This window comes from Doryrhamphus excisus, chromosome 9 (assembly GCF_030265055.1).
Source record: "Doryrhamphus excisus isolate RoL2022-K1 chromosome 9, RoL_Dexc_1.0, whole genome shotgun sequence".
In the NCBI taxonomy this organism is placed as follows: Eukaryota; Metazoa; Chordata; class Actinopteri; order Syngnathiformes; family Syngnathidae; genus Doryrhamphus; species Doryrhamphus excisus.
The window spans coordinates 1,168,995-1,188,426 of NC_080474.1; the positions used below are offsets into that span (position 1 = coordinate 1,168,995).

Here is a 19,432-nt window from a genome sequence, read left to right on the forward strand (position 1 = left end):
TCAACCACCCTGCTACTGCCGCTGTTTTGGCACAAGGACACAAAGGCTGTTCGAAACCGCATACTTACCTACTACTCATACTAACTTTTTGAGTATGCAGTGTGTCTGTACTGACAGTATGCGAAATACCCAAATTACCCAGGATACAACGCGACGTGACGTCACCGCGACGCGCTCAGTCCAAACGGCGGTGTCAAGCAGGATTATATTGCGAGTTGGTTAGCTTACCGGAAGTGCGTTGCTCACTAGCTAGCTTAGATTTTCCCGAATTCGTTAGAACTAAATTGTAAATTGTGTCAAAGCATGATATATTGCGAGTTGGTTCGCTTCTTGTTTTCAATACAAAAGCAGTGATTTATCACTATAGTTTTTTGAATGAGAAAAGTAAGGGGGTGTTGTATTTTATGAAAATAACCGGAAGTGCGTTGCTCACTAGCTAGCTTAAATGTTGCCGAATTCGTCCGAACTAAATTGGAAACGGTTGGTATTTGGACAAATAAATGGCACACTCGGTATCAAAACGGCCACTTTCTCGCCCGATGTAAAAAAAAATCTCAAAGTTATGTATTTAAAGAGTTTAGAGCTAAAGTGAAATCAGCTTCAGCCTGTAGATTTCGCCTCGGTTAGTCGCGCAATGTATTGTGGGTTATGTAGTACGCTGTAGTGTAAACGCTTTGCATACAGTCTGATGGATTGGGTATGCTGTATGGAGTTTGGACTTCACTTTGTGACTCTATGTCCCTACTGGCCGTCATCGTGTATTCCCTGTCCTCACTAAATGTCTTTGCTTTGTGGGTAAACGTCCCAAGTGTTTTGTTTGTGTTGCTGTTGCTGAACAAGGCTTTTGATGCTGAGCCAGGCGCCCTCCAGTGGTGGACAATGAAGCTGCATGATGTCCTCTTGCCGCCAACTCCCACTCCACATCAGGTCGCTCGTCTTCCTGTGGACTTGTCATGGCAGTCACTGAGACTAAGTGGTCATTGAAGTGTCTCCGCGGGCCGGCGGGACAACAAGACTTGCGTTCCCATGACAACCACCGCAGGGTGTCCTCGTCCTGTCAATCAAATCAAGCGAAAGCTAGTTTTCGGATAATGGATCATTTTGTTGGCTAACGAACAAGCATCATGCTAACGTGGTCATGTGACGGTGATGTTGTTCTCGTTTTAGGAGCTCAGCTGGATTAGTGACTTAGGTACATCAGTCTTGTACCCCCACTGGGTGTGGACTTTGTTTCCCAGCAGGACGTCCAGGACAGATGGCGGGACCGCTGCCCACTGGGGGTGCATTTGATGGGGGTTGGGGGGGACCTGGCCCCTGATCTGGAGGCGGCCATCTTCCAACCGTCACACAACTGCCAACAACGGAAGAGCGGGACAACGTCCTGTGTCCTGCGAAGGTGCGTGGAGGAAAATGGCCGCCGTACGTGTGGTCCCTATTCCGTTGCTATGATATGTTGCCATGTGTTCATGACTCCTCGTCTTCTGTTGTCTTTCTGGTCCCGACTCAGGACTCGGACAAGGTGCTCATCAGTTCTTGTGGAGGCGGGGTTAAGTCTGCCGGCTCAGCCAAGTCACACGCTTGCTGGCATCACGTCTGGCGGCCATGTTGTGCTGGCGCGATGACAGGAAGTGACCCTCGGCGGGACACTTCCTGTCCCTGTGCTCGCATTGAAAGGACATCGTGGCGTCTTGTCTTCTGGCAGCGTGTGAATGAGGCCACCGGCACAATGTGTCAACAGGAAGTAGATCTTCTCCTGCCCTGTCCACATGCTTCACTTCCTGTCCCAAGATGGACTCCTGGCGCTCCGGGACGCGGGGAAGCTGTACCGCGTCCAAAAACGTGTCCAACGTCCATACGTGTCCGTGTCTGCTCAAGCAGGAATATTCCAAAGATGAAGGACTTTGGTCTGTAGTGATGACTTACCCTTAGCTTTTTCTTTGGCTTCTCTTACTAAACACCACACACGTGATGATAACCACAGACAGAGGCATTTGATGGCTGACATTCACTCCGGCTCTCTGCTAGTCTCACCTAGTCCCTGCCAGTCTCACCTAGTCCCTGCCAGTCTCACCTAGTCCCTGCTAGTCTCAATTAGTGCCCCCTCGTCTCAATTAGTGCCCGCTAGTCTCAATTAGTGCCCCCTAGTCTCAATTAGTGCCCCCTAGTCTCACCTAATCCCTGCTAGTCTCACCTAGTCCCTGCTAGTCGCTTCTTATAACTCCTGGTCCCTACTAGTCTCACCTAGTCCCTGCTAGTCACTTCTTGGAGCTCCTGCTCCCTGCTATAGTCTCACCTAGTCCCTCCTAGTCCCTGCTATAGTCTCACCTAGTCCCTGCTATAGTCTCACCTAGTCCCTGCTATAGTCTCAATTAGTGCCCCCTAGTCTCACCTAGTCCCTGCTAGTCACTACTTATAATTCCTGGTCCCTACTAGTCTCACCTAGTCCCTGCTAGTCACTTCTTGTAGCTCATGTTCCTCGCTATAGTCTCACCTAGTCCCTGCTAGTCTCACCTAGTCCCTGCTAGTCACTTCTTTTAACCCCTGGTCCCTGCTAGTCTCACCTAGTCCCTGCTACTCATTTCTTATAACTCCTGGTCCCTACTAGTCTCAAGTAGTCCCTGCTAGTCACTTCTTGTAGCTCCTGCTCCCTGCTATAGTCTCACCTAGTCCCTGCTACTCATTTCTTATAACTCCTAGTCCCTGCTAGTCTCACATAGTCCCTGCTAGTCTCACCTAGTCCCTGCTACTCACTTCTTGTAGCTTCTACTCCCCGCTATAGTCTCACCTAGTCCCTACTAGTCTCACGTAGTCCCTGCTAGTCACTTCTTACAACTCCTGGTCCCTGCTAGTCTCAACTAGTCCCTGCTACTCATTTCTTATAACTCCTAGTCCCTGCTAGTCTCACATAGTCCCTGCTAGTCTCACCTAGTCCCTGCTACTCATTTCTTATAACTCCTAGTCCCTGCTAGTCTCACATAGTCCCTGCTAGTCTCACCTAGTCCCTGCTACTCATTTCTTATAACTCCTGGTACCTACGAGTCTCACCTAGTCCCTACTAGTCTCACCTACTCCCTACTACTCATTTCTTATAACTCCTGGTCCCTACTAGTCTCACCTAGTCCCTACTAGTCTCACCTAGTCCCTACTAGTCTCACCTAGTCCCTACTAGTCTCACCTAGTCCCTACTACTCACTTCTTGTAGCTTCTGCTCCCTGCTATAGTCTCCTCTAGTCCCTACTAGTCTCACTGTCAGTCCCTGCTAGTCACTTCTTGGGACTCCTAGTCCCTGCTTGTCACGTCTTGGCACTCTTAGTCCCCACTTGTCACTGTCAGTCCCCGCGAGTCACTCCTGGTCCCTGCTGGTCCCCGCTGGTGTGTTCCAGCACGGTGGGTCCTGTCAGGTCCTTCCGGGCGTCGTTATGACAACCACTTATCTGAACTCTTCCAACCGCCAGCAGGAAGTCGAAAATGGCGGTCGTTTGAGACGCTGTCACTCAACTGACAGCTGACAAATCACCAGTCACGTGTGACCTGAAGATGAAAGACCACGCTTCCTGCTATGTTACAAAATAAAAGTCCTTTAAAAAGCCGTCGGAGGCGGGAAAAGAATGACACTGGGGGGGTGGGGGGGGGTGGGGTGAGGGGTCATGTGACTTCTGCTCCTGTCAGGAACGATCCTCGGCGGCGTGACGTCACTCAAGTTTCTTGGAGGTGTGTTACGTCACAAACAACAAGTGTCCATCAAAGTAAGTGTGTGTGTCCGCCCTCTTCTGTGTGTGTGTGTGTGTGTGTGTGTGTGTGCGCGTGTGCGTGTCTGTCGCCCAGCTCTCAGTCATCAGACGGCGTGGACACGTGCGGGTGAGCGCGCGCTCTCCTCCTGCCAAAAAGTGGATGCGTGGTACCGGTGGACAAAAAGTGGATGGTACCGGTGGACAAAAAGTGGATGGTACCGGTGGACAAAAAGTGGATGGTACCGGTGGACCCGACGGCGTGCGAGCGTGCGTGTGAACACGGTGAGGGGTCATGGAGGAGCGTGCGCGCTTCAAGAGGAGAAAACAAGCCAACCCGCGCAGGAAGAACGGTAAGAGACATCACACGCACTCACGCACGCACCGTCCGGCCATCCGGACCGTGGACCCGCCGCGGTCCGACCTTGGTTCCCGCATCTGGAACCATGTGGGTCGTGGCCTGGTCCATCACCACCTTGCTGGTTCTATTGGTCTGCTCATATTCATCTTTAACGTGGAAATATCATTCATCTTTATTTTCGCATACTTTAATATGCACTATATAGTAGAAATATCAGTAATCTTTACTTTCTCGTACTTTAATATGCACTATATATGTAGAAATACCATTCATCTTTACTTTCTCATACTTTAATATACACTATATATGTAGAAATATCATTCATCTTTACTTTCTCATACTTTAATATAAACTATATATGTAGAAATATTATTCATCTTTACTTTCTCATACTTTAATATAAACTATATATGTAGAAATATTATTCATCTTTACTTTCTCATACTTTAATATACACTATATATGTAGAAATATTATTCATCTTTACTTTCTCATACTTTAATATAAACTATATATGTAGAAATATCATTCATCTTTATTTTCGCGTACTTTAATATACACTATATAGTAGAAATATAATTCATCTTTACTTTCTCGTACTTTAATACACACTATATATGTAGAAATATCATTAATCTTTACTTTCTCATACTTTAATATACACTATATATGTAGAAATATCATTCATCTTTACCTTCTCATACTTTAATATACACTATATATGTAAAAATATCATTCATTTTATTCTGTTAATCCAATGTTAAAACAATAAATATTAAAGTAAATATTCATATTTTATCCAATACTTAAAATATTTAAATAAATATTATTCACTGTTAATTTACATGAAAACAATATTTGATGTTATACTTATGTATATTGCACATCTTTTATTTCATAATTTTAATACATTAAAACACGCATTTTCATGTTATTATTTTATATATTAAAATATTATTAATCTTTGATTTGCTACCTTTAATATAGTACAATAACTACTAATAATCTCATGTCATAATCCCAATAGATTACAATAAATATTCCTCTTCATCATAGATTCCAACCAATGTATGTGACAGTAGTAGTATATGCTGTGTGTATATGTATATAGAGTACTTGTACAGCGTATATGTACATAGAGTACTTATATAGCGTATATGTATATAGAGTACTTGTATAACGTATATGTACATAGAGTACACGTATAGCGTATGTGTACATAGAGTACACGTATAGCGTATGTGTACATAGAGTACAGATGTGAAGGTGGAGCTAGTCACATGACACGGGTGATTGACAAGCCTCCATCGCCATCTGACGCCATCTGACTGTCTGACTCCGCCCCCTGGCGTGGCTGCCATAGTTGGCGGGGGTCCGAGTGGACTTCCAGTGTGGACTGGATGACGAGTCAAAGGTCATCGCAGACGCCGTTCACATTCATTGTGGCCCCGCCCTCAAAGACACATTTGATTGGCCCACCTCCTCCGGCAAGGTCACACACACACACACACACACACACACACGGAAGAATCAATAGCAAATGGCGGGATGAAGGTGTGGGGGGGGGGGGGGACATCTGCACGTCCACACCTCCTCCTCTCTGTCCTCCAGCACTAAGCCCCTCCCACCTTTATGACCATGTATGGACATCAGGAAGTCCATGTTGCTTTTCTTCTCAGTTCCTTCTTGTGTCTCATCATCATCATCATCATCATCACCTCACAGAACTTGATGGACATCTTGTCTTTCCTAGAACCAAACCCAACTACCATGGCCCCCATGCCGCCCCAGTCCACTTTAATCTGAAGTAGCCCACTTTAGTCCACTTTAATCTGAAGTAGTCCACTTTAATCTGAAGTAGTCCACTTTAGTCCACTTTACCCTGAAATAGTCTGCTTTAGTCCACTTTACTGTGAAGTAGTCCACCTTAGTCCACTTTAATCTGAAGTAGCCCACTTTAGTCCACTTTAATCTGAAGTAGTCCACTTTAGTCCACTTTAATCTGAAGTAGTCCACTTTAGTCCACTTTAATCCGAAGTGGCCCACCTTAGTCCACTTCAATCTGAAGTAGTCCACTTTAATCTGAAGTAGTCCACCTTAGTCCACTTCAATTTGAAGTAGTCCACTTTAGTCCACTTTAATCTGAAGTAGCCCACTTTAGTCCACTTCAATCTGAAGTAGTCCACTTTAATCTGAAGTAGCCCACCTTAGTCCACTTTAATCTGAAGTAGTCCACTTTAATCTGAAGTAGTCCGTTTTAATCTGAAGTAGCCCACTTTAGTCCACTTCAATCTGAAGTAGCCCACTTTAGTCCACTTCAATCTGAAGTAGTCCACTTTAGTCCGCTCTAATCTGAAGTAGCCCACTTTAGTCCGCTCTAATCTGAAGTAGCCCACCTTAGTCCACTTTAATCTGAAGTAGCCCACCTTAGTCCACTTTAATCTGAAGTAGCCCACTGTAGTCCACTTTAATCTGAAGTAGTCCACTTTAATTTGAAGTAGCCCACCTTAGTCCACTTTAATGTGAAGTAGCCCACTTTAGTCCACTTTACTCTGAAATAGTCCGCTTTAGTCCACTTTACTGTGAAGTAGTCCACTTTAGTCCACTTTACTCTGAAATAGTCCGCTTTAGTCCACTTTACTGTGAAGTAGTCCACTTTATCCCACCTAAATCTGAAGTGGCAAATAATAATAATAATAATAATAATAATAATAATAATAATAATAATAATAATAATAATAATAATAATGTAGTTATTGGTCCGCGTATCCTAAATGGTGGTGGTGGGGGGTTCGGGGGGGGGGGGGGTATTTTGTGTAGCATGTCAAACACGGTTAGCATCCATTCTCCCCCCCCATAATCCCTCCCCCCCAACACACACCCACGGGGGGGTTGGTGGGTTTAGTGCACTGCGGTGCGTGTCCCCCACCCCCATCACCCCCCCCATCAACACCCTGGCCTCATTGTTGCCCCCCCCCCCAACTAGAAGGTGCTTATGTCAGAGTGGAGCACGCTCAGTCGCGCCATCACTCAAAGAATGAGCTGATTGTTGATGTCCCGCCCCCTCCTCCATCGCCGCTTTGTCACACCAACGCCACGTCTCGGCGTGTCCACAGGTTGTCCCCGTGGGACAGGGTCCACATCTGTGATGACACGTGGTGGGAGTGTGGACTGGCGATGGGGATGATGTGATGGGCGTTTTGGGGTCAGTCGATAAGTCGCTCGGTGTGCGACAACGAGGTCACCGCGGGCTGGAGTAGACCCGACACTTTGGAAAGGTTAGCATGGTAGCGCTTTGTCGTCACGCTAACAGTCCATCCTGAGAGGATCGGACCCCGCCCCCGTGCCCGAGAGCAGTCTGGGAAAAGATGACCCGGTGGACACGGTCCGCCTCACAGCCTTGGGGCAAGATTGCCCGGGAAAGGGGGTCGGGGGGGTATTTGTGTCCCGAGGCGGTAATGACATCTGAGGTGAAATGCTAATGCTAATGCTAACATACAAACGATTATCCACCATCCTCTTGGAAGACACAATCAGGTTAGATGCTCCTCCTCCTCTAGACCACATGACTTCTTGGACTAATCCAGTTCAACCTTTCCACTGCTCTGCTGGTCTTAAACCAGTCTTCTACTCTTAAACCAGTACTCTGGTCTTAAACCAGTCTTTTACTCTTAAACCAGTACTCTGGTCTTAAACCAGTACTCTGGTCTTAAACCGGTCTTCTACTCTTAAACCAGTACTCTGGTCTTAAACCGGTCTTCTACTCTTAAACCAGTACTCTGGTCTTAAACCAGTCTTCTACTCTTAAACCAGTACTCTGGTCTTAAACCAGTCTTTTACTCTTAAACCAGTACTCTGGTCTTAAACCGGTCTTCTACTCTTAAACCAGTACTCTGGTCTTAAACCGGTCTTCTACTCTTAAACCAGTACTCTGGTCTTAAACCAGTCTTCTACTCTTAAACCAGTACTCTGGTCTTAAACCAGTCTTTTACTCTTAAACCAGTACTCTGGTCTTAAACCAGTCTTTTACTCTTAAACCAGTACTCTGGTCTTAAACCGGTCTTCTACTCTTAAACCAATACTCTGGTCTTAAACCGGTCTTCTACTCTTAAACCAGTACTCTGGTCTTAAACCAGTCTTCTACTCTTAAACCAGTACTCTGGTCTTAAACCAGTCTTCTACTCTTAAACCAGTACTCTGGTCTTAAACTGGTCTTCTACTCTTAAACCAGTACTCTGGTCTTACATCGGTAATCTACTCTTAAACCAGTACTCTGGTCTTACATCGGTAATCTACTCTTAAACCAGTACTCTGGTCTTAAACCGGTCTTCTACTCTTAAACCAGTACTCTGGTCTTAAACCGGTCTTCTACTCTTAAACCAGTGCTCTGGTCTTAAAACCGTCTTTTACTCTTAAACCAGTACTCTGGTCTTAAACCCATCTTCTACTCTTAAACCAGTACTGTGGTCTTAAACTGGTCTTCTACTCTCAAACCAGTACTCTGGTCTTAAACTGGTCTTCTACTCTCAAACCAGTACTCTGGTCTTACACCGGTGCTCTGGTCTTACATCAGTAATCTACTCTTAAACCAGTACTGTGGTCTTAAACTGGTCTCCTACTCTCAAACCAGTACTCTGGTCTTACACCGGTGCTCTGGTCTTACATCAGTAATCTACTCTTAAACTAGTACTCTGGTCTTAAACAGGTACTCTGGTCTTACATCGGTAATCGACTCTTAAACCAGTACTCTGGTCTTAAACTGGTCTTCTACTCTTAAACCAGTACTCTGGTCTTAAACCGGTCTTCTACTCTTAAACCAGTACTCTGGTCTTAAACCGGTCTTCTACTCTTAAACCAGTACTCTGGGCTTAAACCGGTTTCTACTCTTAAACCAGTACTCTGATTTAAACCGGTCTTCTACTCTTACACCGGTACTCTGTTCTTAAACCGGTACTCTGGTATAAAACCAGTACTGTGGTCTTAAACTGGTCTTCTGCTCTTAAACCAGTACTCTGGTCCAGTGCTGTGCTGGTCTTTGTGGTTGTAATGTCATGTCCAAGGAGCACGGTCCAGTCTTGGTCCAGGTCCTGACACTGGTGTGGTCCAGGAGGTGTGATTGTGATGAGGCGTACTTCCTCTTTGCCGTGTGCTGACTCGTGGTTTCACGTGGTTTTGGTGCTGGTTCGCATGCTCGCACCTCGGTCGGTGGCGTCCACGGAAGAGGACTTGAACGTGCGACAAAAGTCCTGCTCACCGTTTTTTCCACGCCACTCAGGCGCCTTTCAGACGCGGCGTCGAGAGGCGGAGTTGTGGAGCCCGTTGGTGCGTGGGCTGCGCTCTGATTGGCTCGACCAATCACACGGTGAGTTGAGCTCATTATGGGATGTCGAGCAACGGTCCACCTGAGGTCCTGTCTGACAGGAAACTTGATGACTCTTCAACTTTGTGGACTTCCTGCGTCCGCCACCTTGTCAGCACTTTCACTTCTGCAAACCTTCTTGGAACCGCCTTGTGTTGCGTGTTGCGTGTGCGTGTGCGTGTGCATACGTGTGTGTGTGTACATGTGATACTGTGGATGTGTTTTTTGGGCGCTGCTTGGATCTGCTGGGACTCTGTCCGCTGTGAGGTTGACATCAACCCCCCCCCCCCCCCCCCACACACACACACACAGTGTTTGATGTTGCTGGTGGCGATGAAGGGGGCGGGGCTTTAACTGCCACTGGTGTATTGGATGACGGTCAGGAAGAGGAAGTAAAGTGATGATGCAATAGTCAGGACGGTGTAAGGATATGCTGCTGGATTCAAGCGCGAGGTGGTCTACCTTGTCCAGGTGGTCTACCATGTGACTCCACCCAGAGCCACGCCCAGGAAGTCACATGGGCATTTTTTCATGATCTTTTCCTCTTAGTTGATGAGACTCGTTTGTTTTCAAAAGATGATAGCTGACTTTGTGTTGAAACGTGCTCATTGGCGCCACCTGGTGTCTGAATGAGGAAGTGCACACGGTGGGAGTGTCTCATAGCCTTCAATGTGTTCACACTGATTACACGATCAACTTCCTACACACACACACACACACACACACACCACAATTGTGTCCTTCCCTTTTTTCTTGTGTGGACACTTTGAAGACTTTACGTTTGACTCATTTCGTCTCGCTAGCTTCTTTTAACTTTTAAGTTCTCATGGCAACAAAAAACAAGCAACTGACGACTTTTTTTTGGGTCATAACTTCCAGTAAACACAGGTCACATGATGTACACAAATGTACTTTTTGCATGGTTGGATCTTAACTCAATCAATCCCAGACATTTTTTTAAAGATTTTTTTTGCTAATTGTTACTGATATTTAAAGGCACGGAAAATATTATATATACCAAAACAAAGATTATACTCCCGTCTTTCATAAGAAAACGTCTTAAGTAATCAGCAGTAAAACATAGCTTTCACTTCCCAACCAAAAAAGGGGGACGGCTTTTTGTGAAAATATACTTTTTACTTTCACTTTGACACAAATGTAGTCATAGAAATTCAAATAAACTATCTATAAACGACTATGGTACAACATAAACATCTCTGCTTCTACCATATCTTACTTATTGTGTGGAAATATGGGCTAATAACTATAAAAGCAATCTTCACTCATTCGCTAAATGTACTGCAAAAAAAGGCCAGTAAGGATAATTCATAATGCCGCCTACAGAGAACATACTAACTCCTTATTTCTTAAATCACAAATACTTCAACTTGCTGATATAGTTCATCTTCAAACAGTTAAAATAATGCTAAAATGCTAAAAAAAATAACCAATTAGCTAAAAATGTCATCCGATACTTCTCTACAAGAGAGGAGAAATATGATCTCAGGGAAGAAGTACATTTGAAACACTTCTATGCTAGGACTACGTTATGCTAGCCATAGCATTTCAGTATGTGGAATCAAACTATGGAATGGATTGAGTAAGGGAATCAAACAATGCACATATATGCTATATATATATATATATATATCACTATATTGACACTTACTATGGTACACATTATGGCATTGGATGCTCATATCACCTCCTATTTCAGTACGTGACAAAAAATTAAAAATATTTTTTTTTCATTTTGAAAATTTTAACATTTTTTTAAACAAAATTTTTAAAAAATAAAAAATTAATAAAATAAAATTTAAAATTATGTCATTGTTGTATGGTCATATCACCTCCTACTTCAGTACGTGACAAAAAATTAAAAATATTTTTTTTTCATTTTGAAAATTTTAACATTTTTTTAAACAAAATAAAAAAAATAAAAAATTAATAAAATCAATTTTAAAACTATGTCATTGTTGTATGGTCATATCACCTCCTACTTCAGTACGTGACAAAAAATAAAAAAAAAATTAAAAAATTAAAAAAAAATTAAAAACATTTAAAAAAAATAAAAATAAAAAAAGTTTTAAATTAAAATGTTTTTTTTAATTAAAAAAATTTAAAAGTCATTCATTCGTTTTCGTTGTGGGGGGTGCTGGAGCCTATCCCAGCTGTCTTCGGGCGAGAGGACTGGTGGCCAGCCAATCACAGGGCACATATAGACAAACAACCATTCACACTCACATTCATACCTATGGACATTTGGAGTCGCTAATTAACCTAGCATGTTTTTGGAATGTAGCATACCATAGCATAGCATCGCAAGCTAGCCTCCAATTTACTTATTCTAAACTTAAGAAAGTGTTTGAAGTGAAACATATAGTGGGAGTCATAGTAAGAGGCCAAATACGTAACACTTCCACACGAATTGGGAGGCTAACTCCTCTCACGGCTGACTGCATGTCGCTAATTAACCTAGCATGTTTTTGGAATGTGGGAGGAAACCGGAGTACCCGGAGAAAACCCACATATGCACGGGGAGAACATGCAAACTCCACACAGAGATATGTCCGAGGGTGGGATTGAACTCGGGTCTCCTAGCTGTGAGGTCTGCGCGCTAACCACTCAACCACCGTGCAGCTGAGGTGAGGGTTAGTTCCATTTTGGAGGCAACTCCTCCTTTTTTCCAGTCTTCCTCCAGAGGCTGGTTGTTGGGTAAAACGTGTGACTCTGTGATTGGATTACACATTGTAGCACCGTGAAAAAGTGCAACAAGAAGTATGATGAATAGTGAGGTCCACTTCCTGTCCGTCGCTTGTTTTTCATCTAATTTTCTCTTGCAGTGTTAAACGATGAAGAGAGCGGCCTGAGTCGTGGCAGCGAGGAAGACGAGACACCGGACGCGTCGCCCCGGTTTGGCGGCGCCCTTCTGCTTGACGACGGGTCAGAGGTCAGCCGCAGCTGGAGGCTCTGTGACGACACGGAGCGTTTTGTCAGAGGTAAATGGCCGCGTCAGCGCCGTGTTCGCCGTACACGTTTCATACGCCGTTATACCCCCCCCCCCCCGTAGTGAGGCAGCCAGGTGTTTCCCAGTCACATGATTGCTTCCCAGGACATCCGGCGGACGAGAGCGCCTGTCACCCGGCGACCATCGCCGAGTACCTGGAACGCGGCGACACCGCCATCATTTACCCAGAAGCCCCCGCGGAGCTGACGCCGCTGAGCACACCCGAGGGCGCCGGTCGTGACGGAAGTGAACACGGTGAGCAAAGCCTCACGGACCGCCGCCGCCGCCGCCGCCGCCGCCGCCGCCGCCGCCGCCGCCGCCGTCGTGACCTCTCACCTTCTTTTCTCGCCGCAGATCTGCCGCTCGGCGACTCGGCCGGGTTGCTCATGTGCCCGTTCTGCGAGCGCGGCTACAAGCGTGTGGCGCCCCTCAAGGAGCACATCAGATTTCGTCATCGGAAAGGGGCGGAGCTATTTACCTGTCGAGTGTGTGCCGACACCTTCAGCGAGCACGCGGAGCTGCAGCGTCACATGACCGCTCACCAGCCTATCCAGGAGCAGGTCGGTCATTTCCTTTAAACTTTTTCTCCCAACATTTAAACCCCCCCCCCCACCCCCCACCCCACCCCGGGTCCCCGGTGGTCTCTCCCTGCTTTCCATCCATGACATCACACGCGTCTTCTTCCTGTCTGCAGATTCTCAACGACGGCAACGGAAACCGAAAGTTCAAGTGCAGCGAATGTGGAAAAGCATTCAAGTACAAGCATCACCTGAAGGAACACCTGCGCATCCACAGCGGTGAGTCCGGGTCCAAAGTAGTCCAAAATTTTGTTTAGTCTAAAAGGGTGGTAGTGTAGTCCAAAGATTTGCAGGTTTAGGATGTCTTCTCCAAATGGTTGCAGGTTTAGGAAGTGTAGTCCAAATGGTTGCAGGTTTAAGAAGTCTTGTCCTAATGGTTGCAGGTCTAGGAAGTCTTGTCCAAATGGTTGCAGGTCTAGGAAGTCTTGTCCAAATGGTTGCAAGTTTAGTCTAAAAGGGTGGTAGTCCAAATGGTTGCAGGATTAGAAAGTGTAGTCCAAATGGTTTAGGAAGTGTAGTCCTAATGGTTTTAGGTTTAGTCTAAAAGGATGGTAGTGTAGTCCAAAGATTTGCAGGTTTAGGAAGTGTAGTCCAAATGGTTGCAGGTCTCGGAAGTCTTGTCCAAATGGTTCCAGGTTTAGTCTAAAAGGGTGGTAGTGTAGTCCAAATGGTTGTAGGTCTAGGAAGTCTTGTCCAAATGGTTGCAGGTCTTGGAAGTCTAGTCCAAACGATTGCAGGTTTAGGAAGTCTTGTCCAAATGGTTGCAGGTTTAGGAAGTCTTGTCCTAATGGTTGCAAGTTTAGTCTAAAAGGGTGGTAGGCCAAATGGTTGCAGGATTAGAAAGTGTAGTCCAAATGGTTTAGGAAGTGTAGTCCTAATGGTTTAGGAAGTGTAGTCCTAATGGTTTTAGGTTTAGTCTAAAAGGATGGTAGTGTAGTCCAAAGATTTGCAGGTTTAGGACGTGTAGTCCAAATGGTTACAGGTCTAGGAAGTCTTGTCCAAATGGTTGCAGGTTAAGGAAGTCCTGTCCAAATGGTTCCAGGTTTAGTCTAAAAGGGTGGTAGTGTAGTCCAAATGGTTGCAGGTCTAGGAAGTCTTGTCCAAACGATTGCAGGTTTAGGAAGTCTTGTCCAAATGGTTGCAGGTTTAGGAAGTCTTGTCCAAATGGTTGCAGGTTTAGTCTAAAAGGGTGGTAGTGTAGTCCAAATGGTTGCAGGTCTAGGAAGTCTTGTCCAAATGGTTGCAGGTTTAGGAAGTCTTGTCCAAATGGTTGCAGGTCTAGGAAGTCTTGTCCAAATGGTTGCAGGTCTAGGAAGTCTTGTCCAAATTGTTGCAGGTCTAGGAAGTCTTGTCCAAATGGTTGCAGGTCTAGGAAGTCTTGTCGAAATGGTTGCATGTCTTGGAAGTCTTGTCCAAATGGTTGCAGGTTTAGTCTAAAAGGGTGGTAGTGTAGTCCAAATGGTTGCAGGTTTAGTCTAAAACGGTGGTAGTGTAGTCCAAATGGTTGTAGGTTTAGGACGTCTCGTCCAAATGGTTGCAGGTCTAGGAAGTCTTGTCCAAATGATTGCAGGTCTAGGAAGTCTTGTCCAAATGATTGCAGGTTAAGGAAGTCTTGTCCAAATGGTTCCAGGTTTAGTCTAAAAGGGTGGTAGTGTAGTCCAAATGGTTGTAGGTCTAGGAAGTCTTGTCCAAATGGTTGCAGGTTTAGGAAGTGTAGTCCTGATGGTTGCAGGTTTAGGAAGTCTTGTCCAAATGGTTACAGGTCTAGGAAGTCTTGTCCAAATGGTTGCAGGTTTAGGAAGTCTTGTCCAAATGGTTGCAGGTTTAGGAAGTGTAGTCCTGATGGTTGCAGGTTTAGGAAGTCTTGTCCAAATGGTTGCAGGTTTAGTCTAAAAGGGTGGTAGTGTAGTCCAAATGGTTGCAGGTCTTGGAAGTCTTGTCCAAATGGTTGCAGGTCTAGGAAGTCTTGTCCAAATGATTGCAGGTTTAGGAAGTCTTGTCCTAATGGTTGCAGGTTCAGTCTAAAAGGGTGGTAGTGTAGTCCAAATGGTTGCAGGTCTAGGAAGTCGGTCTTCCCCGAAGCGAGGCATCCTCTAACGGAATGTTTTCTCGTTGGCTTCCAGGTGAAAAACCGTACGAGTGCTCCAACTGCAAGAAGCGCTTCTCCCACTCGGGTTCTTACAGTTCCCACATCAGCAGCAAGAAGTGCATCGGATTGACGGTTCTCAACGGACGGGCACGGAACAAGGCCGGCTCCTCCCCAAAATGCTCAACGTCATCCCCCGATAGCCCCGCCCTTGCCCATCTTCACCACAAGATGGAAAATGGCCAACTCCATCCGCTCGGCAAATCGGAGATGATGGACATGCATGAGTACAGGTTTCTGATGGCCTCTCAGCAAAGGTTTGGGGGACCTGATGTCTATGCAAACAGCTTCCCGGGAAGCCCCATGGGGATCCAGTCCTCCTCGCATAGCCCCCTTCAACCTCTGGCGGGATTAGGCATGGACTTGCTTCTGCCAGGGACCCTCGGGAACCTGAATGATGTCCAGAAGGTCCTTCAGTTTGTGGACAGCACAGTGTGCAGACAAAAGACGGACAAGAACCCCGAGCAGGTCTCCAAGCTCCGAGCCTACATGAAGGAGATGGGGGCCCACATGGAGGAGCAGATGACTCAGCAGGCTGAGGACTCAAGCGGCCCCATCAAGAGCATCATTGACTACACGCTAGAAATGGTCAGCGAGGCCAAGGGGGCCATGGAGGACTCCAGGCTGCAACCGGAGATGGTCAAGAAGCTTCAGACCAAGCAGACGACTGAACTGGTCAACAAAGACAAATCCTCCAACAGCCAGAACCGTCTGGTTCCATACTCTTGCCAGTTCTGCAAGAAGACATTCCCGGGAGCGATTCCGCTTCATCAACATGAACGTTACCTTTGCAAAATGAATGAGGAGATCCAAGAAGTTCTGCAGCCGGCCCAGCTCGGTCTGAGCAGCTACCACGGGCTGGAGTCCTCAGAATGGCTCCTGTCCAAGAAGGAACCCAGCACCAGTCCCATCAACCCTTTCAAGGATCATGTATCGGTTCTGAAGGCGTACTTGGCCTCGAACTCCGAGCCCAACTCGGATGAACTTCTCAAGATCTCACTTGCTGTAGGACTTCCTCAAGAGTCCGTTAAGGATTGGTTCAAACAGTGGAAGAAGCCGCCACCCCTTTCCGAGGAGAACGGGTCCGACCCACAGCATATCTTGGGACACTCGCCAATGTCACTTCCTGTCGGAGAGTTCACAAACACCGACGTCTTCTCCAGACACTTTGGAGCCGGCAGAACAGCAGATAAGACACCGGATCTTTTGGACCACAACAGTCCATCGCCCCTCAACCTGTCCTCCACCCCGTCCAAACATTCCCAGAGTAGCTCCTACACGCCAAACAGCCTCGTCTTGGAGGAAGTTCACGGCGACGCGCCACTGGATCTTTCCGTGCCAAAGCACCCGGCAACCAGACCCAACAGGTTCAGCATGGAAACCGAAAGCGAGCCAGATGTCCCGGGCAAAACAACAGGACCCTTAGACCCGGTCGAAGTCAAGAAAGAAGTCCCGGGCTCTGATATCCATCACGTGGAAAAAAGTGCGAGTCCCATTTTTGGCATAAACGCCTTCACCGCAGGTCCAGTCTACACCTCCCTGCCGCCGCACGGCGCTTTCCCTTCCCCCACCTTCATGTCGCCCACCCAGGCCACCTACCCCGTACTGGACTCCATGGCCTTCCTGCCCCAGATGGCGTACAGCTATGCTAGCAGGGTGGCCACGTTTGCTGACACGCAGCAGACGAGTAAAAAAGCCCAGAAAAATGGCTTCCAGGTAAGAATATGATTTTTAGACTTCTTGACGAAGCGTGTTAGAAAGTTCATTATATTGTTCTGCAGGAAGGGGGCGGTTGGGGGGGGGGGGGGGGGGGGGGGGGGGGGGGTTACCTAGGTTGCTATCTAAGCTCTGTCCAGACTTGGGATCATGGCGGTGGGGGGTGTCGGAGGGGTGCCAGAAGGTGTCTCTCCATTAACAGGTGTGGGATTATCCTTTTGTAGTGAGACAATGGTGTGTGTGTGTGTGTGTGTGTGTGTGTGTGTGTGTGTGTCAGGGGGTGCTGCTGGATGGGGCGGCGGACTATCTTTCAGGTCTGGACCAGCTGACAGATAGCGAACTGAAGATGAAGAAGACAGACAGCGGTATGTACGCCTGCGACTTGTGTGACAAAACTTTCCAGAAGACCAGTTCCCTCCTAAGACACAAATACGAGCACACAGGTACGACACCCCCCCCCCTTACCTTACCCACGTGGTGGCTGTAAAATGTTACTATGTCCCTGTCCCCCCGCCCCCCTTTGTACGGCAAAAGTACTGTGATGCCACAAATAAACACAAAATAAGACCAATACTGCAAAATGCAGTAGAGGTTCTAGGAAAAGTTCTGTATTTCAGAATCTGAGTCCCCCCCCCCCCCCCCCCCCCCCCCCCCCCCGAGTCCGCAGTCCGATCCCAGAGATGTAGCTAGCATACGGCTAGCTGTACGCTAGCGTCAGGGATCTTTGAAGTGAGCCAGGTTTCCGTGACGATGAGGGCACAACAATCCCGAACGTAGAGGTTACTAACCGGCTGTAGTTCAAGGTCATCCGTCTTGTAGGCGAGAGACCTGGCGTTGGTGAGATACAAGCTCGGGAGGGGTGGTTTAATAATAATCATAATCATAATCATAATAATCATAAAGACTTACCTTTTTACCTTTTGCCTTTCCTTAGTGTTGTTTTATTGCTTCACTGTAGGTTTTATGCTTTCTTTGTAGCACTTTGAGATTTCTATAATGTAAAGTGTAATATAAATAAAATTTATTATGATTAATTATTATTAATATTATATTATTATTAATTATTGTTATTAATAATAAATATAATTAATAGTAATTATTATTAATAATAATAATAACCCGATACCAGATCCACAATAATAATTATTATTAATAATAGTTAATATTAATATAATTAATAATAATACATTTTATTTATATTGCACTTTACATTGCAGAAATCTCAAAGTGCTACAAAGAAAGCATAAAATAAATAATAACAATAATTAAAATTATTATTATTAATAATATATTATTATTATTTATTAGTATTCATATTAACTAAACATTATTATTAATAATAATAATTATTATTAATAATAATAAATAATACTATTTTTTATTTATATTGCACTGTACATTACAGAAATCTCCAAGTGCTACAAAGATAAATATAATAAATAATAATAATAACATTTATTATTATTAATATTAATTAATAATAATTAGTAATAATAATTGGTAATGATAATTATAAAAAAGATAATTAGTATTAATAATAATCTTAATAATAATAAAGTGCAATATAAATAAAAAAATATTATTTATTATAAATTTATTATTATTAATATTAATTAATGATAATTAGTAATAATTGTTAATAATAATTATAAATAATTAATAATTAAATAATTAATAAATAAATAATTAATATTAATAATAATAAATTTTATTTATATTGCACTTTACATTACAGAAATCTCAAAGTACTACAAAGAAAGCATAAAACCTACAGTGAAGAACCCACAGTCCCAGACCCGACAACAATCCACAGGGAGTCCGGCGGCCTAGCTAGTTGGCATGGGATGTTGTGGCTGGTATTAAAGTCCATCGAAACGGGCATTTTATGTCGGTATCGATACGATATACGATATTTACGATAATCCATACTGAGCTAGCATGCGTCCATCGTTGCTGATTGTTGATAGGATACATGTCATCAAGTACTGGGATGGTATGCTTGGGTATTTGTGGTGCTGGGAAGACTAAGGTCCTGACCAGAACCTTGTGTCCGTCTGGGTTTGTGTTTGCAGGCAAGCGTCCTCACCAGTGTCAGATCTGCAAGAAGGCCTTCAAACACAAACATCATCTGATCGAACACTCGCGTCTGCACTCGGGCGAGAAACCCTACCAGTGCGACAAGTGCGGCAAGCGCTTCTCGCACTCGGGCTCGTACTCCCAGCACATGAACCACCGCTACTCCTACTGCAAGAGGGAGGCTGAGGAGCGCCAGGCAGCCCAGAAGGAGGCGGGGGACCTGGGCTCGGAGGTTGTGATGAGGTCTTTCCTGGAGGACCCGATACCTCGCGGGTACTCAGAACCCGAGGACCCGCAGGAGGCTGTGCCGGCTATGTTGAGGGGCGGTGTGGATGGATGGGCGGGGCCAGATGGACCCGATGGTTCTTTTGGGGAGGAGGAGGTCCAGATGGATCCTGCAAGCAACTCCAATGAGGACAAAGTCCAGGGGAACGCAGACGAGATTGTGGACCAGGAAGACT

General features: G+C 45.5%; 1 protein-coding gene across 1 annotated transcript; it reads left to right on the top strand.

The window, feature by feature from the left end:
* Nucleotides 1-3,650: 3,650 nt before the first annotated feature.
* LOC131136276 (zinc finger E-box-binding homeobox 2-like) lies at nucleotides 3,651-16,959 on the top strand. The gene is made up of 6 exons (XM_058082957.1): nucleotides 3,651-4,081; nucleotides 12,292-12,447; nucleotides 12,519-12,710; nucleotides 12,810-13,015; nucleotides 13,150-13,252; nucleotides 15,157-16,959. Exons 1-6 carry the CDS (start codon nucleotides 4,024-4,026, stop codon nucleotides 16,905-16,907), a joined length of 2,466 nt encoding a protein of 821 aa, XP_057938940.1. The 5' UTR covers nucleotides 3,651-4,023; the 3' UTR covers nucleotides 16,908-16,959.
* The last annotated feature ends 2,473 nt before the right edge of the window (nucleotides 16,960-19,432 follow it).

Coding starts and splice junctions, on each gene's coding strand:
- LOC131136276 (XM_058082957.1), top strand. CDS start 4,024: ATGGAGGAGCGTGCGCGCTTCAAGAGGAGAAAACAAGCCAACCCGCGC. Junction 12,711..12,809: donor TCGTGACGGAAGTGAACACG/GTGAGCAAAGCC, acceptor TTCTCGCCGCAG/ATCTGCCGCTCGGCGACTCG. Junction 13,016..13,149: donor ACCAGCCTATCCAGGAGCAG/GTCGGTCATTTC, acceptor TCCTGTCTGCAG/ATTCTCAACGACGGCAACGG.